The sequence below is a fragment of the Geotrypetes seraphini genome, chromosome 9, assembly GCF_902459505.1.
Source record: "Geotrypetes seraphini chromosome 9, aGeoSer1.1, whole genome shotgun sequence".
In the NCBI taxonomy this organism is placed as follows: Eukaryota; Metazoa; Chordata; class Amphibia; order Gymnophiona; family Dermophiidae; genus Geotrypetes; species Geotrypetes seraphini.
The window spans coordinates 125051725-125073073 of record NC_047092.1 but is presented as its reverse complement, the minus strand read 5'-3'; the positions used below and the strand labels follow the sequence as shown (position 1 = coordinate 125073073).

Here is a 21349-nt window from a genome sequence, read left to right as displayed (position 1 = left end):
TTGTGGTTTTGCAATTCTTGTTCTCTGTCTCCACAGCATTGTTCTTCTTGTCCTTTACTTCACTTTTCAATTTATTAATCACTAATGGCTTGAAATGATTCATAACACACACACACAAAATAGACAATTCCAATTAAGCAGAGTTACTTACTGTAACAGGTGTTATTCAGGGACAGCAGGCAGATAGTCTCGCATGTGGGTGACGTCATCCACGAAGCCCCGGTATGGACAACTTTAAAAGTGTATCACCACTTTAAGTTTTTAGAAACTTTGCAACTGCTCGCACTGCACATGCACGAGTGCCTTATCACCCGACACTGGCTCGCAGTACCTCAGTTCCGTAAGCAAGCTATGAAGCCAACCAGGGGAGGTGGGTGGGTTGTGAAAATTTCTGCCTGTTGTCCCTGGATAATAGCTGTTACGGTAAGAAACTGTGCTTTATTCCAGGACAAGCAGGAAGCATATTCTCATATTACATTACATTACATTAGGGATTTCTATTCCGCCTGTGCCTTGCGGTTCTAGGCGGATTACAATAAAGATGATATCTGGGCATTTCCAGTAGAATTACATTACAGGAGAAGAGTAGATTACAAGTAACAGTGAAGAGTTACAATACATTCAATATCGCAGCGGATGTAACATAGCCACGGATTACAATAAAGAAGATATCTGGGCGTTTCCAGAAGAATTACATTATAGGAAGAGATAATTACAGTTTATATTGAAGAATTATAGTACATTCAATATCGTAGGAGATGTTACATAGCAACTGAGTCAATTTACTACTGGTGGAGAATAAGGAATTACAATATGTTCTAGATTACAGAAGATGTTACATGAGCTGAGTCAAGTTTCTTTGGATGGAGAGTAGCATCATATGCCTATAAGCGGAGGTGTATTTATTGTTTTGATGATTGCATGATGTTGGTTAATTAATGTTGATGATATGGACAGTAGTGGTGATTAGTTTGGGTTGGATAAAGAGATTCTTTTCCCAAGGAATTGATTGAGAACTCATTAGATGGCGGTTTAGATTGATGGGAGATATTTTTTGAACAGTAGTGTTTTTATTTCTTTTCGGAACTCTTTTATGTCTGTAATTTCGATCAGTAATTTTGAGATGTCGGAGTCAATATTAGCTGCCTGTGTCCCTAGTAGGTTGTCATAAAGTTTCTTACGTCGAGTACCATTGAGAGGAGGGTAGGTGAAAATGTTCTGTGTTCTCCTTCTTCTGGATAAGAGATAGTAGTGAAAACGGTTGTTTAGGTAGCTGGGTGCCGCGCCGTGGGTTACTTTGAATAGGAGACAGTAGAATTTGAATTGTGTTCTTGCTTTTATTGGTAGCCAGTGAGATTCTAAGTATGCTTTGGTAATATGGTCGTATTTGCTGAGTGAGTATATGAGTCTGAGGGCTGTGTTCTGGACGGTCTGTAGTTTTTTTATTGTGTTGATTGGGCAAGGTAGATAAAGGCTGTTGCAGTAGTCTACCATACTTAGCACGAGGGATTGGACAATGATCCTGAATTGGTCTTTATTAAAGAATTTTCTTATTTTTCTCAGATTACGCATTGTGAAGAATGCTTTTTGGATGATTTTGTGGATTTGTGTTTGCATAGTGCAGCATCTGTCTAGTTGTATTCCCAGGATTTTGAGGGAACTCTGTATTGGGTACTTGATTGAGTTTACTTCCAGTTCTGTTAGGGATGGTTTTTTGTCCTTCTCTAGTAGTAGGAATTTAGTTTTGTCCGTGTTCAGCTTCAACTTATGATTTGTCATCCATTTTTCTACTGTTTCCATTATAGTTTTCAGACGTCCTGTGGAGATGGGGTCGTGGATGTCGAATGGAAGGAGGATGGTTATGTCATCCGCATAGCTGAATGAAGTTATGTTTAGGGCATCTAGGGTGCTGCCTAGGGAAGCAATGAATAGGTTGAAAAGTGTGGGAGAGAGGGGAGAGCCTTGTGGCACTCCGCAGGGGTTAGACCAAGGTTCTGATAGAATTTCTTTTGACTTGACTCTGTATGTTCTTGTTTTAAGGAAGCCTTGGAACCAGTTGTGCACTTTACCTGAGATTCCTATTGCGTCTAGAATCTGGAGAAGTATGGGATGGTCTACTAGATCGAAAGCCGCTGAGAGATCAAGTTGGATGATTAGCAATCTGTTTCCTTGGCTGAGGTGTCTTCGGGTTATGTCTAGTAAAGACACCAGAAGAGTTTCTGTACTGTGGTTGGTTCTGAATCCAGATTGGGATGGATGTAGGATGTTGTGGGCTTCTAGGTACACGGATAGTTGTTGTGCCACTAGACCTTCTATTATTTTGACGTATGTAGGGATAGATGCGATTGGCCTGTAATTTGACGGGTTATTTATTAGACCTTTGGGGTCTTTCAGTATAGGGGTTATTATGATTTCTCCTAGGTCTGGTGGGAACTGGCCTTCCCTGAGTGTGGTTTGCAACCACAACGTGTAGCTAGCTTTGAAGTTAGTGGAAGCTGTTGCTAGTAGGTATGATGGGCAGTTGTTCAGGTCGCATGAGGACTTGCAGTATTTTTTATATAGCCTGTCCAGTTCTGACCACTGGGTTGTAGGGAAGTTGGTCCAGGATCTGTCTGCTGAGATGGCTTCATCTGTTGTGGGTTTTATTAGAATATCTTCTATGTTGTTTTGTGAGTTATTGAATGTTGTTCTGATTGTGATGATTTTATTTTTGAAGTGATCTGCTAGTTGAGAGGCTGTTGGTGTTAGGTTTCCCTGGGTGGCTAGGCATGGTTTGGTATCGGTGAGGTTTCTTACTAGGTTGAAAAGTTTTTTTGTGTCTGGTTTGTCGGTGCCAATGAGATTGGAGTAATAGTCTTTTCGTTTCTCCTTCAGTTTGATTTTGTATTGCTTGATTTGGATTTTCCATTCTGTTTTGGTGTTATCTTGTTTCTGTTTTTTCCATGCCCTTTCTAGTTGTCTACATTTCCTTTTTAGATGAAGGAGTTCCGTGTCAAACCATTTGTCTGATTGTCTACATATTTTATTTTTTGATTTTAGTGGTGCTAGTTTGTTTAAGGTCGATTCGCTGAGAGACCTCCAGGTATTTATGAATTCACTAGGGTTGCTGGAATCTATTGCAGGATCCACTGCTCTCCAGAATGTGGTGGGATCGATTTTCTGTCTGAACATAATGCTTGTTTTGGGTGGTGTGGGTTTATTTTTATTATGTTCCCAGTTGATGGTGAAGTTATATTTATAGTGGTCCGACCATAGGGTGGGGTGCCAGGCGCCGTTGGTGATTTTGATATGTTGTGTGTTGAGATTAGGAGATGAGTATGCTGCAATATCGAGTTGATGACCTTTTTCGTGTGTTGGTTCTGGGTTGAGGATCTGGTACGATAGGGTATTGAGGTATGATAGAATTTCTACTACTTGTTTGGAGCAATAATATGTGGTACTCCCTAGCTTACTAAAATGAGTGTTGGCCATTAAGGAAATAAATTTTGCAATACTGCTTGGCCGAAGTGACCATCCCGTCTGGAATAAGATTCCAGACAGTAGTGAGATGTGAAAGTATGAACTGAGGACCAAGTAGCAGCTTTACAGATCTCATCAATAGGAGTGGAATGTAAAAAAAGCAAAAGCCACCATAGTTCGGACTTTATGTGCTGTTACACGACCCCCGAGTTGCAGCCCAGCTTGAGCATAACAAAAGGCAATACAGGCCGCCAACCAGGTGGAAATAGTTCTCTTGGTCATAGGCTGTCCCAACTTGTTAGGATCAAAGGAGACAAACAGTTGAGGAGATGTTCTATGTGGCTGAGTTCTCTGTAAGAAATAAGCCAAGGCTCATTTGCAGTCCAACATATGAAGAGCCATTTCTCCAGGGTGAGAATGAGGCTTGGGAAAAAACACAATCAAATGATTGAGATGAAATTCAGAGACTACCTTTGGGAGGAACTTTGGATGGGTGTGAAGCATTACTTTGTCATGGTGGAATACTGAACACTGTAAAAGATTGGTCCTTCACCAGTGCTTGAAGCTCATTCACTCGAAGAGCAAAAGTAACGGAGATGAGGAATACTACTTTCCAAGTGAGATATTTAAGATGAGCTGAAGACATTGGTTCAAAGGGAGGCTTCATGAGTCTAGAGAGAACAACATTAAGATTCCAAACCACTGGAGGCGGTTTAAGAGGTGGTTTGACATTGAAAAGTTCTTTAATGAATCTAGATGAGCAGTCAGATGTTTACTGTTGACTGGTCCATGAAAAGCATCGATAGCACTGACATGAACTCTAACTTAAGTGGTTTTAAGACTAGAGTTGGGTAAATGGAGAAGATAATCCAATACTGAAGATATAGAGGAGGATGAAGAATCATGATGATGAATAGTACACCACGTAGAAAACCTCATCCACTTCTGTTGGTACTGTTGTATAGAAGGTTTTCTGGATGCATCCAAAATGTGCCGGACATGATCAGAAAAATCAGTGTCAGCTGAGGTCATCCCAAGAGATATCAGCTGTCAGGTGCAAGGACTGGAGACTGGGATGTAAAAGAGATCCTTGACTCTATGTGACAACAGATGGAAAGATCTGCAGGGATATTGGTTCCTTGAGATTGACCTGAAGTAGAAGGGAGAACCATGGTTGTCTGGGCCACCGAGGGGCTATGAGGATCATGGTGGCTGATTCTCGTTTGAGCTTGACAAGCGTCTTGAGAATGAGAGGAATTAGAGGGAACGCATAGATGAATTTGTGCATCCATTCCAGGAGAAAAGCATCTTCCTCTAGATGCTGGGGAGAGTACTGTCTGGAGCAGAACTGAGGCAGCTTGTGATTGTGTGTGTGTGTGGGGGGGGGGGGGAATGTAAACAGGTCTATCTGAGGAGTCCCCTAAAGAGAGAAAATTTGATGCAGGACTGGAGTTTAGTATCTACTCGTGTGGTTGGAAAAATCTGCTGAGTTTTTCAGCGAGAGAATTCTTCTCTCCCTGAATATAGATCGCTTTGAGGAATATGTTATGAACAACAGCCCAGTTCTAAATCTTCTCGGCCTCCAGACAAAGAAAGAGTGAGCCTGTTCCTCCTTGCTTGTTTATATAATACATTGCCACCTGATTGTCTGTACAAATTAGGACTTGATTGGCTATAATGTGCTGAAAAGTTTTGAGAGCATTGCGAATGGCCCCGAGTTCCAAGAGATTGATGTGGTATTGTTGCTTTTGGGTGATCCAATGACCCTGTGTGCGAAGACCATCCAGATGAGCTCTCCAAGCATACTTGGATAAGTCTGTGGTCAGAACTTTCTGATGTGAAGGGATTTGAAACACCACAACTCGAGAGAGATTTTTTTGAAAAGTTCATCCACCACTACAGAGAGATTGATAAAGTGAAGATGTCACTGCAATCTCCTGTGATGGTAGGTAGAGAGCTTGAGACCACTGAGGTGTCCTGAGATGAAGTCTTGCAAAAGGGGTAACATGGACCATGGACGCCACGTGGCCCAGTAGTACCATCATTCGCCTGGCCAAGATAGATGGAAAGTGATAAATCTGGTTGAATGATATTGAGTAGGGATCCTATGAATTGCAGAGTTTGAGATGGTTGAAGTTGAGATTTCGGAAAACTGACTTTGAAACCCAACTGCTGAAGCAAGAGAATTGTCAACTATGTTGATGCGAGCAGTTCTTAAGGAGTGGCATCTTTTAAACCTGAAGACCTTGAGCCCGTAAAGCCGCTACCACTACTACCAGGCACTTGGTGAATACTCTAGGTGACAATGCGAGGCTGAATGGCAAAACCTTGAAAATTGTAGTGAAAATATTGATGGGCTACTTGAAATCTGAGGAATTTCCTGTGGGAAGGATGAATTGGAATGTGGGTATAAGCTTCTTTTAGATCCAGACAGCATAGCCAATTGTTCTGATCTAAGAGGGGATACAAGGTTGCCAAGGACAACAAGCAAAACTTTTCTTTTACTAAGAATTTGTTCAGGCCCCTGAGGTCTAAAATTGGACGTAGACCTTCCGTCTTCTTTGGGACAAGAAAATACCAGGAGTAAAAACCCCAATTCCTCTGAGCAGGAGGGACCCTTCTATTGCATTCCAAAGAAGTAGAGATTCTATCTCCCAAAGAAGAAGGGATGTCTGCTGAGGGTTGAAAGAAGACTCTCTTGGAGAATGGTGTGGAGGTGTAGTGATGAAATAGAGATGCTTCAGAGAGAGAGTAACCCTCTTGAATGACTTTTACAACCCAGATCAATGGTGACTGGATGAGAATCCATGCCGACGCTCTACAAGAGAGATGACTGTAGTACCACAGGGTCTGGTAGCCGTATGCTCAGACTGGGCCGGTACCGAGGGAGTCGATGCTGGTGCATGAAGTTTGAAAAGATCACCCAACTCCCTTTGAAACAGCTCACCAAACTTTTCATAAAAGGAAAGCACCGGTACCTATGGCTTATCCGCCAGTACCATTGGTGCAGCGGCTTGCCTCGGAGAGGGTGACTTTGACGAAGATGTACATCTTGAAGGAGACAAGCCGTAATAGTGGGCATTGCTGCTAGTTCTGCATCAAGGGATTCGATGCTGTTGTGACCTGCGATGCTTGCTGGGAAGCTGTTGGCTTCTTAGCTGGTTTACCGGATGGTGCAAGATCTCCCGATACTGGGGCGTGGCTTGGAGCACGCAAAATGGTGGCATAACCGCGGGGCTCCTCGAATCCAGGCAACTAACTGAAGGAAATCTGTTGTTTTGGTTTGCTTACCCGAGTTAAAAACAAGAGAAATCAGCGTTGGAAATGGCAGCTACAAGACAGGGGAAGTCGGAGAAGCCGTGCACATCGGGTGTATCGGCGAAAAGATCAAAGGTCACTCCGGTGTCGCCGTCAAGTGGCCAATCCCGCTAGAAAATGAAGAGTACTCTGACAAAGCGGATATAATGGCAGAGCTGTTTAAAATCAAGTTGATGCTGATGACAACGCAAGTAAAATATCGGAAGTCAAAGAGGAAGTACTAAGTCTAAAGCAGGAGATCTAGATTGAAAGGCAGAGGATGTCAGCGATTGAAGAGAGAGTCGATCAGCTGGAAGTTATCACACAAAAGTGTGAAGATGAAAGACAAGCTGTAGAGATCTTAAAAAATCAACTGGTGGACTTGGAGAATAGGGGAAAGAGAAAGAACATAAGAGTGCTTGGCTTAGCTGAAAATCTTGAAGGGGGAAGACGCTATACAGCTTCTGGAGAACTTATTACCTAAACTGTTACAGTTAAACTCGAAGTGGCCGTTGGAAATAGAACGGGCACATAGAATCCCTTCAAAAAGATCAGTAAACCAGGTTGGCCCCAGACCCTTGATTTTTAAAGTTTTAAGATTTCAGCAAGCTTTGGAAATCTTAAAGGTGGCAAAAGCTAATAAAAATTTAAATTATAAGGGTTCTAAATTGATGCTGGTCCCGGATTTTGCAAAACCAACTGCAAATATAAGGAAGCAGTTTCTTACGCTGAGGCAGCAGTTAAAAGAAAAGGGATACACGTATGGCTTGTACTATCCATCAACAATGAGAGTGTCTAATGGAAATAAGTCCTTGTATTTTCAGGATCCTGTAAAACTTAAAGAGTTTCTATCACAAGAAGAATCAATGTCTACATGAAGGAATATATATTAAGAAAGAAGAGAAGAATAGAGAAGACTTTATGGAGTGGAGTTCACAGTTAAGTTTTTGGAAAATGAATTTCATGAAGGATCCTGTTTTTGTAAATGGATAATAGGAGAATAGAAAGAAGAAAGAAGAGAGGAAAAAAGGAAGAAAAAAAAAAGGGAAAATACGGAAAAAAAAAAAAGAAAAAAGGATGTTAGCTAGATTGTGAGCCCACCGGGACAGATAGGGAAAATGCTTGAGTACCTGATTGTAAAACCGCTTAGATAACCTTGATAGGCGGTATATAAAATCCTAATAAACTTGAAACTTGAAAAAGAAGAAAAGGAAAAGAAGAAGAAAGAAAGAGAAAGGAATAGGGAAAAGTTTTAAGTTTTATTATTGTAACCAATATTTTTTGGTTTTTTTTTCCTTTAAAAGCTATTTATATGGAAAGTTTTAGGAAGATGATTGGTATTGGATCAATTTATTTTTAATGCATTTGAATGTTTTTATGATATTTCTTTTTAAATTAATGAGATTTAATATATATTATAATATAATATCTTAAAGTTCAGTTTTTGATTTAAGAATTATATTATATTGAATGAGATGATATGTTCATAATTTATTAGGAAATTAATTTAACTAGGAGATTTATTACAACTACATATATATGCAGATATTAATTGATATGAATGACAATAATTGATTAAATAATGGGATAAGTGTAGGGAATTGGGAATTTAAAGAATAGATCATTAATAAAGAAGGAAATAATTTTAGAGTACTAATTAGTTTATATGAAGATACTTATTTTATTCAAATGTTTATTTATATTGAATTTATTATGGATGATTTTATGTGAGGATGTTAAAAATGAATGTGTTAATGCCAATATCAATATATATCAATTATATGAATGAATATAATAATAAATTAAATAATTGAATATTTAAATATATGAAAATATAGATGAATTTTTGGGATATGCTAAAAATAATATTGAGGGAGGGAATATATTATATTGAATGAGAGGATATGTTCATAATTTTTTAGGAAATTAATTTAATTATGAGTTTTATTACTACTATATATTTATGTAGATATTAATTGATATGAATGACAATAATTGATTAAATAAAGGGATAAGTGTAGGGAATTGGGATTTATTAAAGAAGGGATAATTAATAAAGATGTAAAGAATTTTAGGGTACTAATTAATTTATATGAATATACCTATTTTATTTTAAGTATATATTTATATTGAATTCTATTTGGAGGATTTTATGTGAGAATGTTAAAATGAATTTATTAATACCAATATTAATCTATATTAATTTAATGAATGAATATATATAAATTAAGTAATTGAGTATTTTAATGTATGAAAATATAGATAAATTTTTGGGATATGTTACAATAATATGGAGGGATATTAGTTGCCTGGAGGAGGGGATTTAGGGTCTGCTATACCAATGTGTGTTCCAGGTCAGACAATGTTTTTGGGGGGATGGGGAGGGAGAGTAGAGGGAAGGAGGGGGGATGAGATGATTAATGTATTTATGAGAAATGAAATTGGAAGAAGTGTAAAGGTTGAACTATTTCAATATAATTTTATTTTCTGGGGGGAAAAGGGATGGGGGGATTGGGAAAGGGGAAAGAGGGCGGGAAAGGAAATATATATTAAAAATGTGCCGAGGTCTGATCATAATATTATCATAGAACCATATGTAAAATTTTAATCATAAAATAGATGGATATAAAAATTTTTTCTATAAATGTCAATGGTTTAAATCATCCTATTAAGAGGAAGAAAATGTTAGCGTTTCTAAAGAAACAGAATGCGGACGTATATTTCATTCAAGAGACGCATCTTTCTGAGATTGAATCTAAGAAGCTATCTGGGGGCTGGATATCTAAATGTTTATTTGCACCTGCTGTAGGGAAAAAAGCTGGGGTTGCGGTTCTTGTAAATAGGAAGTGTAATGTTGATTTTAAATTAATAAATTATGATCCTTTAGGAAGATGAGTGCATATCAAAATGGTTCTGGGAAATACAACCCTGGATTTATTTAATTTGTATGCTCCTAATTCGAATCAAATGGAGTTTTTCAAACAAATTCAACAATTATTATTACCACTGGCTGCTTCTAATTTAGTCGTAGCAGGAGATTTCAATGCTGTAATGGATCCGATTTTGGATAAGAGACCAAGCAGAATTATGAAATCGTTAGGTTTAGATAATTTGGTTCAATCTTGTGATTTAGTTGATATATGGCGTATTCTTCATTTTAATGATGAGGAATTTTCTTTTTGTTCTCAGGTCCACAAATCTTTTTCACAAATTGATTATATATTTGTGTCTAATAAAATAGTGCAGCGTGTGATGAAAGCAGTTATTGATCCCATTGTAATTTCGGACCATGCTGGTGTGTGGATTGACTTTCAGAATGATGATTTAGTACATTTTAATTCAATTTGGAGATTTGATAATGCTTTACTTGCGGATTTGAACTTTCTGGAAGATCTTAAATTAAAGATGAATGAATTTTTTCAAATTAATAATTCGGATAATATAAATGCTGAGATTTTGTGGGATGCTTTTAAAGCAACAATGAGAGGAAATATTATTTCATATTCAGCATTTATTAAAAAGCAACTTAAAAAACAATTTGTTGATTTGGAAAAACAAATTAAAGTATTAGAAAATAAATTAATTGAGAAATGGGAACATAATACATTACAAAAGTTATTAAAAGTAAAAGCTAAATATAATGAGATTTCTTCTCAATTTGTGAGGAAAGATATGTTCTCTAGGCAAGTTCAGTATTATGGTAATTCAAACAAAGCTGGAAGATTATTAGCAAATTTTCTTAAAGCAAAAAAAAGGAAATCTAAGATTATTGCAATTAAAGATACACAAGGCAACACACACACTAACACTAAGGATATTTTAATACAGTTTCTTGATTTTTATAAAGATTTATATTCTTCTGAATCTTATGAAAATAAAGAACAAGATGGATTAAATTTTTTAAATTCATTTATTGGACCAAATGTTCCGGATCATATAAAAAGAAGTTTAGAAGATCCTATATCTTTAAAAGAAATAGAATCAGCATTGAAGTATCTTAGAGTTGGATCCGCTCCAGGTGGTGATGGATATACTGTTGAAATTTATAAATCATTTCAAAATATTATTTTACCATGTCTATTAAATTTATATCAGTACCAAATGAACAATGGGAATATATCAGGTACTATGGCTGATTCTGTAATTATTGTCTTGCCAAAACCAAACAGGGATCCTACTTTGGTTTCAAATTACAGGCCTATCTCTTTATTAAATGTAGATGGTAAATTGATTGCTAAAGTATTAGCATCAAGATTGGCAAAAGCTCTTCCTTTTATTATTGATGTCCACCAAACAGGATTTATTGCTAAAAGGCATTCTTCAAATAATACTAGATTAGCATTTCACTCTTTAAATTTAGCAAAAAATATTAATGATCCAGCTTTTATAGTGTCTTTAGATGCAGAAAAAGCATTTGATAGAGTGGAATGGAGTTTCATGTATCAAGCTTTGGAATGGTTTGGTATAGGCCCCGGTTTTATTAAAATGGTTCAGATATTGTATAGCTCTCCTGGTGCAAGATTATATATTAATAATAATTTATCAGATAGATTTAACTTGTGAAGGGGAGTTAGACAAGGATGTCCTTTGTCCCCCTTACTTTTTGATGTTGTTCTTGAACCCTTATTAATTGCAATTAATCAAACTAAGGAGATAAAGGGAATCCCATACTCTAACTGAGAATTTAAACTTTCGGCATATGCAGATGATACTTTACTATATTTAAGAGAACCGGGGAATACTGTTCCATGTTTACTTAATCTTCTAGAGAAATTCGGAAAATTTTCTGGATATAAAATTAATTGGAGTAAATCAGAAGTTCTTCCAATTAATGTTCATTGTACCAAAGGATTATTTGATTCATATTCATTTATCTGGAAAGATGAAGGTTTAAAATACTTAGGTATTACTATCAAAAATACAATTGAAGACACAGTGAAAGAGAATGAAAAACTTTTATTAAGAAAGATAACAGAAATGTGTGAGCAATGGAATCCTTTACATCTCTCTTGGTGGGGAAGAGTTCAAACAATTAAAATGATGATATTGCCTGTGGTTTGTTATCAAATGAGTATGATACCAATATTTTTTCAGGGGTCATTTTATAAAAAGTTAAACAACGTTCTTACAAAATTTGTTTGGTTTGGGAAAAGATCCAGAATTGCTTTAGCATCATTACAAAGACCAATTGTGGAGGGAGGGATAAATTTTCCAAATTTTTATAGGTATCATCAAGCCTATATTCTAAGACAGGGTATGTATTGGATCCTTCCAGATCTCATGGAGAATGTACCGGATTGGTTATATTTAGAATGGCGGCTCCTGCTTCCATTACATTTAGAACATGTAGTTAGTATAAAATTGCCTAGGAAATACAAGGATAATAGAATTTTACTAGATACCTGGAAGACCTTAAGATATATTAGTAATCTTTCACCAGATCCAATAGCTAAATCATTAAATCAATCTATTTGGGTAAACTCCAGGATCAAGATTGGCGGATTTAAGATCATCTGGAAACAATGGATAATTGCAGGTATACGGACATTGAATGATGTTATTTCTGAAGGATCACTGCTTAGTTTTTCACAATTGCAACATAAATTTGGTTTAAATAAAACACAATATTTTAAATGGATGCAATTGAAGCAGGCTATTCAGGCAGGGTTCCCTGAATGGAAAGATCTTAATACTCAATATAGCTTGCAGGTTCTTTGTTTCCAGGCGGACTTTTTGGGACACCAAGCTGCAAAATGGTATAAATTGTTAAATGGATTTTTAAATAAAAAAAAGAAAACTGGACTTAGGGATATTTGGAGTATTGAGATTGGACAGACAATTTCTGTGTCTCAATGGCCACGATTTTGGTCCTGGAGATTAAGGTCTACAAGGTCAGCATCTATGAGTCAAACGTGGATGTTTTTGTTACATCGAGTTTTATGGACCCCTACACGTTTACAAAAGATAGATAGCATTAGATCCAATAGATGCTGGCATTGTAGAATAGAAGTTGGGACATTAGATCATTTAATTTTTTTTTGTCCCTGTATAAATGCTTTTTGGAAACTAATTTGGTCCCAAATTAATAAATTATTAGAAAATCATGTAGGACTCTCATATGACACTATATTATTTGGTACAGCAATGAGATCTCAGAGTCTGATTTTTGCAAATAATAACAAGTTATTATTAATATTGACAGGGGTTGGCATACAACAAATTACTCAAAATTGGAAGGATTATACTAAATTAAATTATACATTTTGGTAGAACTCAGTTTGTCATATATATAAAATGGAAAAGGTGATAGCGTTACAACAAGGGAATCTTCATAATTTCAAAAAAATTTGGGGACCATTGACTAGTTATTCTAATGATCAGATCTCTTAGCACATTGGTAGTAGATATATAGGGGTGGGATGGGGAATGTATATCATATGGAAATAGAAATTTGACAAAAGGGGGGATTTATTTTATATGATAAGAAGATTTGTTTGTAATTACAAGTGTTATATGATAATTGATTATAATATGTTTAATTCACCTGTTGTAAGAATTCAAAAATGAATAAATAAAATTAAAAAAAAAAAAGATCTCCCGATACTGATGTCAATGCAGGAGTCTTTGATGTCGATGAATGCAAGGTCTTGTCAATGTCCATGGCAGCCCCAAACAATTTCTCCTGTGAAGTCTATGGCTTTTAATCGGACACAGGTTTCTACCCGGTGTTCAGGAACAAAGACACTACAAGTACCAACTACATGGGTCGGTGAGGGAAATAGGCCTTTGACTAACTGCAACACTTTTTAAAACCCATTAACGGTCTAGACATGGACGGGAAGATCATGTCAGCAAGATTAAAATCAATTGCTGAGAGAAAATAAGACCTCGAAAGGTGAAGCCCACAAGGGAAAAGTGAGAAAAATAAAAAATCTCTTAATTTCTTTTTTATTTTTTGCGACAAAAAAGTAAAAGAAATAAACAAAAACTCAAAAAAAATATAAGCGAAGCCAGAAGGCAAGGCAAAAAAACTGAAAAGAGTTCAGGAAACACGATTTCTTTGCTCCGCGAAAAATGAAGAACTACGGTACCGCGACCCTACGTCAGGCAGGAAGGCACTCACGTATGCATGGTGCAGGCAGTTGCGAAGTTTCTAAAAACTTAAAGTGGCGATACACTTTTAAAGCTGATGCCTGCTTGTCCTGGGATAACTGTATACACTTGAATATAAACAGATCCGAATATAAACCGAAGCGACTCTTTTCCCACCAAAAAAGGAAAAAAAGGTTGACTCACATATAAACCAAGATTATAAACTTGGGTGATCCTAGTGAGCCAGTCTACAAAGACCAGACATCCTTTTCATAAGTTTTAACACAATTTTTTTTTACATTAAATATTTTTATTAATGCAAAACTCCTGAGGAAAGGAATTTTGATCTCCAAAAGTTAGTAAACAAAATGTATTAAAATTAGTCCAATAAAAAGATTACCTTATTTCCATTTTCTATTTACCGGTATAAATGTTTATCAATACAGTTACAATATCACTTTATTCTAGAGCAAGAAAAAAAATCTCTCTACCTTTTGTAAGCTCTGGTTTCTACTTTGCTTATCTTCTCTTCATTCCCCATTCCATCCAGTGTTTGTGTCTCCACTCCCTCCCCCATGCTCTGGTATTTCTCTCTTCTCCTTTCCTTCCTTCCCACCCTATGGTCTGGCATCTGCTTCCCTTCCCCCCTGCCCTGGGATCTCTCTCCTCTCTTCTTTGTACATCTCGTCTTCCATGCTCTGGAATCTCCTTTTCATCCCTCCCTCCCTTCCTGATGGTTTGGCATCTCAGTCTCCTTCCCTCCCCCCCCCCCATGCCCTTGTATCTCTCTCCTCTCCTTCCCTTCCATATCTCCCTTTCCTCCATGCAGAGAAGGGCTGGCACCAAGAGCAGTGAATTGGGAACACTGCTGCTGCCTGGAAGATGTTTTTGATGCTGGCGCCAGAGCACCTGGGCCCCTCCCCATGGTACGCCACTGGTCACTATCCTGCATATGGGGGGGGGGACCGCTGCTATCCACAACACACACACCGGAGCCACTATACACAATACATGCCCCCACCCCTGAGTCACTGACCTCCAAATACTCGTTGGTGCTGTGCCATTGCAGATTCACTGACCTCCTTGCACCCTCAAGAGCTGCTGACCTCCTTACACCCATAGGTTCTGCCGCGGCTGATCCACTGTATGTTGAACAGGGCGGAGCCTTGAGCATCTGCGCATGCTCAAGATCTGAACTCCCGCACCCTCTGAGATTCTCAGAAAAGGCGGGAGCCAGCAGGATTTGAGCATGCGCAGATGCTCAAGGCCCAGCCCAGTTCAACATACAGCAGTACAATCCACGAGTGTATGGAGGTCAGTGACTCTAAGGGGTGCATGGAGGTCAGTGAATCTACGGCAGCGCACCAACAGGTATATGGGGATCAGTCACTAAGGGGAGTGAAGGCATGTATGTGGATAGCGGCTCCGGGGTGGGTGCGTGTATTGTAGATAGTTCGGAGGGGAGGACGCTTTTGTAGTTCAGTAGGAAGAGGACAGCCATACCAAATGGTCAGGTGGTAGCTCAAATATAAATCTCGGTTTATATTTGAGTATATACAGTAGCAGAATCCCAATGTAAAATCCTTTCCAATATACAATAAATCAAAACTCAGCATATTACCATAAAATATACAACAGAATAGTAGATCCCAAATATAAAAGTTAAACTTAATAAATGTAAAGCTTTATGAAAAAGCCAAGCCTTTAAATGTTCTGTGATGCTGCCCAGAATATTCCAAGTTTCTCATTGGCCTAGGGAGACTACTCCAACATTTAGGGCCCACATTTGAAAAATCTCTCTTGCTAGTTCTTTGTATATGGTCCCTAGTCTGCTAACTCCCATAATCATTGCAGCCGTATTTTATAACTGCAATCTTTTTCAGCTTGCTGAGGCAAGCCAGCATAAATAAAATTACAATCTAGAAATTATTAGTGCTTGAAAGGTCAAACTCAATCAGGTGAGACTATCCCTAACTAAAGAACAAATTCCTAAATTACAAGCAAACCATATTCCTAAATTACAAGCAGAGGACTGTAAAGAAATAAACCATCCATCCAAAATAATCTTAACATCTTGGTAGGATTTTCTTATCTCTAGCCAAATGACTTCAACATTTTTTTGGAGTTCAATTTGATCATATTTTCCGATAGCCATCTAGACATGGCTGACAAACCAATTAACAGTTCCTATCTCTTCCATCTTTTATAACTGGGGAAAGATTTGAATATCAAGCCCTTCCTGAACTTTTGTCCTATTTATATATTATATCTATTTCTTTTTACCTTATTTTATTTTACTTATTTTGCTTAGCTTTACTTTTAATTAATTTTATTTAATTAGTTTCTTTTTTATTACTTTATTATCTTGGCATGTACATTTTTGTTTTTCAATAGTTTTAAATATTGAGAGCTCTATGCATTCTTGTTAGGATGTTTTGTATCTCATTTCCGCTATCTTTATTTTCTTATAATATTTACTAATTTTGCTTGTCTTTGGTACTTTAGTTAGATTGTGAGCCTTCGGGACAGTAAGGGAATTTCAAAGTACCCATTCCTTATTTAATTCATCTTAACATCTTTTCTCTTTGTTTCTTCTCCTCTTTTCAAATGCTCTTGTAAATCTTTCTCCTCTTTCCTCCTATATTTAAGATTTGTAAACCGTGTCGAGCTCCACTTTTGTGGAGATGATGCGGTATATAAACTTAAGGCTTAAATTAAATTAAATTATCACTTACAATAGTAGTGCTACCTTGTCACTCTAATAACTTTTCACTATGGCATCCTAATGTGCCCAGCTACCTCTCCATTATCTTAGGTCATTCTTACCCAAGGTGAGGTCCTCCATTCATCAGATCGAAAACCTGTGCAGGGTTCAGCAGCTGCTTAAACCTCCGCAGGAATTTCACACCCTGGTTATCTCCACTTTTGGAGTTCACAAATACCAGCAGAGGACTAGTACACGAAGGAGGACAGCTTGCTTTCCAGAAACCTGATAGGAAAAAAGCAAGCAAAACAGGCAAATCATGGTAAGACAGAAAAAAGGGAGCTAATAAGATATCTTAAATAATACTGGAAAAGGATGAAAGATATCACCTACCATCAGAATCAATGCTGTTGAGAGCAGTAGGTGGTATAACTGAAACTTTACACAAGCCAAGAGGGCACTTTGAAGGTAAAAGGTCTTTGCATGCAGAGTGCGCCTGCAAGAACCAGAAACAATCAGAGAGGAATATACAAATTTATACTAACTTAAGTACACAGTGTCACTGGTAAATTATTTTAATTTTGTTTTTCACAATGTAGCCTTTCTATTTATTCCTGAAAGTTCCCAAATCCCTTTTATTATATCATGAGATGCAAATCTCTACTGAGAGTAGGGTTAATTGAAAACTCATTATCTTCATCCTCCACAGATCCTGATGCATACTACATCTATTAACCATGTATTCTCCCTGGAAATGCCCAGGCCAACTCTTGTTGTAAACCGCCTAGAACTGAAAAGTATTGGCGAGACAGAAGATTGATTTCAATTTGAGCACCGAGGTATGCGGATCTGAACACAGTCTTTAACACATATAATTATTTTGTTATGTAAAGGAATGATTAACTTATTCATGATTATACACTACCTATAGTGGATTTTATAAGGTCTAGAGCCTGAGTGTAATCCAGCATTTTTAATCCCTTTGCCAGGATTTCTGCCCTGTAATTGCAGCCAGGCGTATTTTTTTCTGAACAGTTTAATATTAAGATAACTTGTATTTCAACCACCTTTAATGTGACTATTATCAAGAGGTTTTACTATCCAGAACAATCTCAACAAGGTCAAAGATAACAAGAGCGAACTCAGCATAAACAAGCAGCTCCTGCTCTATCTAAGCAACATCCTTCTTTTTTACTATCTACTAAGACTCTAGTCTTTTCAGAATATATGTCCTGTCCTGCCCTGCCTGTGGGAGTTCGAGCTCAAATTTTCCTTCCAGCCTAACAAGAGATCATGACTGTAATCTGGGATGAATGCTTGCAAGCTGACCAAAAGTGAAATTTTATATAAGGTATAGAGCCTTAGTGTAATCCAGCATTGAACTAATATAAAATCTCAGGAAATTTTTATTGCTATACTCCATATAGTTTATGATTGTAAGTTCAAAGGGATTAAAAAACCATAAGATGATATGATTAAATGAATACCACACTCATCAATATCTGCTAGTATGGTGGTCATCTGGGTTTGAGCTAGTGCAGAAAGAGCAGGTAAAAAAAACCTTCACCATCTGAAAGAGGATAGACATAATACAATTGAAGAGTGCAACACCTGGACTTTATATTTAATGTCTAATCTCTTGGAAAATAGCATGAATAGATTCTGCTACAATAAATGGAAGTAAGTCTGAAAAAGAGGGATGGAACAAATGTGTAGGCTCCTGTTTGGATTCTGAAGTAGGTAAAAGTGAAACAGTAAGTACTGAATGAGTACTGTGGGCAAAGTCCAAAGGTGTGAGAGGGCTCTTTAGCATGCAGGGATGAAGGAACTTCAGACCTAAAAGTTATTAAAAAAAATAAATTAGCAAACATCTATTGAGAAAAGAATGAAATGCTCTGGAAACTGGCAGGAGGTCAAAGATAAAGACTCATCAACTACCACAAACAACATGGTGAAGGCGGTTTGGGCTGTTGTGCAAAGATCTGTGCAGGAGAAACTACTGGGCTAGATGGACCACTGGTCTGACCCAGTAAGGCTATTCTTATGTTCTTATTGTCTAGCAGTTCCAGTAGGTGACCAAAGTCTTAAGATCACTATATCTTGAGGTTCATAGTTTTTCCATGGAAGATTTTCAACTGGTCTGCGCAGAGGAGATTTTGTGTGATTTTTGAAGAAGTAACTTATTCTCAGCTTTATTGCTTTTGAAAGTAATTAAAACAATCTCTCTATGCTTATGGTGATACTCAAGTATAATTCTTGTACTCATTTTTTTATCACAGTCAAGATGCAACATAAGAAGTACTTGGTATGACAGTCGAAATTCTGTACCTTTCTACTGCATTTCAGGCAAGGTCTAAATCTCAACTAATGTGACATTATTAAATGTCCTCCCTTTTAAAAAAAATATCAAAAAAGAAAACATTGATGAAAAACAATATTGAAGAAAAATGGCTTTGAGAAGAGCTTTGAGTTGTGTCTATTCAGCAGTGCAGATAGAATTGTGCAGGAGAAGGGCTGCATATACTCAGAACTTTTCACTCTAAATTTTGAGCTCTAGAAGAACAGTTGACCTGGCATTGCTGGATGGCATCACCCACTTGTGCATCCGACTCAATGCTGCTTGTCAAAAGAAAAAAAAAAGATCTTGTTTGCAAAATTCTTCTTCAAGGGGAGCTAGGTGCCTATAAAGTAAGAAATAAAGTGAACTTGCCCCCCCCCCACACACACACACTTTTTCCTTAGGGTTATAAAGCAAAGATAATTACCAGCAGCAGCTGTTATCCGAGGACAGCCGACAGGTATTCTTACATGTGGGTGACATTATCTATAGAACCAGCAAAGACAGTCAAAAAGTGTTCTGTCACTTTAAAACTTTAAGACTACCCATAGGTGCATTCCCACCCGACGACAGCTCACAGGATCATCAGTTCAGTAAAAGAGTTAAAATGCCAACTAGGGGAGGTGGAAGGGTTGTGAGAAAATCTGCCTGCTGTCCTTGGATAGCACCTGCTATAGGTGAGTAATTATGAAGGAGAAGGCTTCAAAATATATGATTGACAACTTCCTGCAGTATGAAAGAATAGACAAAGTACTTTAAGGTTCAGCATATCATTCCTACTGCACTGGAAAGTATCCAATTTATATGGAGCTACTGGGACATGGAATGGAAATTCCCAGGTTTTTTCAACAGAGCCTCTTTCATGAGATTGTGCAGAGGAACTTGTATACATTTCTTGGGCCACGCCTTATAGTCAAATGTCTCCATGAGTTCTGCTCTAGGTTCTGTTTCAGACTCCATATTTATTGGGAGTGCTTGACCCATCTTTCTGGGAATGAGAGTCATCAAGGTAATGGAGGAGACTGATCTGATAGTATACAACAGGATTCATCTGAAGAGAGCTCTGGAGATCCCATGGAAGAGTGTGACGTTAATCTGAATCATACTCCTCAATGTCAGGTCTGATGAAGGAAAGGCCGACAAGAGTGTAATGGTTGAGGAGAGCATCGAGGAGAAAATTGACGACCGCCTATGGGAATGGGTTGAAGACCTTTGTGAGGAGTGTCGAGAATGACGTGCACTCTCTAGATGATGATGGATGTCTCCTCGCAGTGGACATTCGGTGCCATAGGGTCTGAGAATGATGCCTCGATTTAGACTTAGGGCGAAGCTTGGACTGAGTTGAGATTGAATGACTCGGTGCAGGAGGTGGCACAGCGTGTGACTGCAGTATCCAAACTAATTCTTTCTGAAACAGAACTTGAAGCTGTTCCTGCAGGGATTGCTTCTGTACTGGGGCTTGCACAGGAACATTGGACACTGGTGAGTTGAGAGTCAAGATGTTCGTGACTTCAATATCAAGGCACGCCTCAGTGGTGAAACCAACTGAATAGATGGAGATCTGGCATCGATGTGTCAACACTTAGGTGATGAGGCCCGAGACTATGCCGAAGCATGCTTGGAAGGGGAAATATGTCTATTCTTCTTAGCTTTTTTATGTGGTTCGCCAGAGAACAGGAGCATCAATGATGATGTGGTGGAATGGGTTGACGATGCCGCCGGTGCTGGTGTTGATGCCTGTGTTAATTAATGTTGGGAAGAATTCCCAGGCATCGTCACTGTCTCTAAAGTTGAACAGAAAAGCTTCTCGAACTGCATTTTTCTGGCTTTAAGTGACCTCTTTAACATACAAGAACAAAGGATGCAAGAAATATCCCAATGGTCAGGACCAAGGCACTGTAAACACCAGTTATATGGACCATTGCCTGCAATGGTCCTGGAACATCGAGGTCACCTCTTGAAACCACTAGGAGCCTTTGACCTTAAGGGGAACACCGCCAACACAAAGTCAAAGGACTCAATGATCTAGAGAGGTCAAGTAGATTGGTATTCAAAAGAACATTGTTGTTCCCGGCCTGAAAACAGGCTGAAACATGCCAAAGGCCGCAAACAAAAACGCGGTAAAAAATCAAATATTTTGAAACCGAAAGGGATAAAAAGTAATAAAATGAATTATGACAAAAACTAAAAAAGAAAATAAATGGGAAGGCACAAAAATAATAAATGTTTGATTCGCTTAGAGAAACAGCTTCATAGCTCTGGGAAAACTGAGAACTGATAGGTCTGCGAGTCAATGTTGGGCGGGAAGTCACCTGCACAGTTCGGGTGGTCTTAAAGTTTTGAAGTGGCAGTACACTTTTTGACTGTTCATGCTGGGTTTCGTGGATGAAGTCACCCAAGTGTGAGAATTTGCTGCCTGCTTGTCCTCAGATAACTGTTGCTCTATACAGGAACTCCCA

General features: G+C 37.9%; 1 protein-coding gene across 6 annotated transcripts in view; it reads right to left on the bottom strand.

Moving 5' to 3' along the window:
• The window catches only part of DGKD (diacylglycerol kinase delta), a 327255-nt gene that overhangs the window by 211566 nt on the left and 94340 nt on the right, over positions 1-21349 (bottom strand). For all 6 annotated transcript variants that reach the window (XM_033959775.1, XM_033959776.1, XM_033959777.1 and 3 more), the window contains 2 exons: positions 16946-17048; positions 16675-16837 (listed from right to left, as the gene is read on the bottom strand). In XM_033959775.1, coding sequence (XP_033815666.1) covers positions 16675-16837; positions 16946-17048 — 266 coding nt within the window. The remainder of the gene's footprint in view (positions 1-16674; positions 16838-16945; positions 17049-21349) is intronic.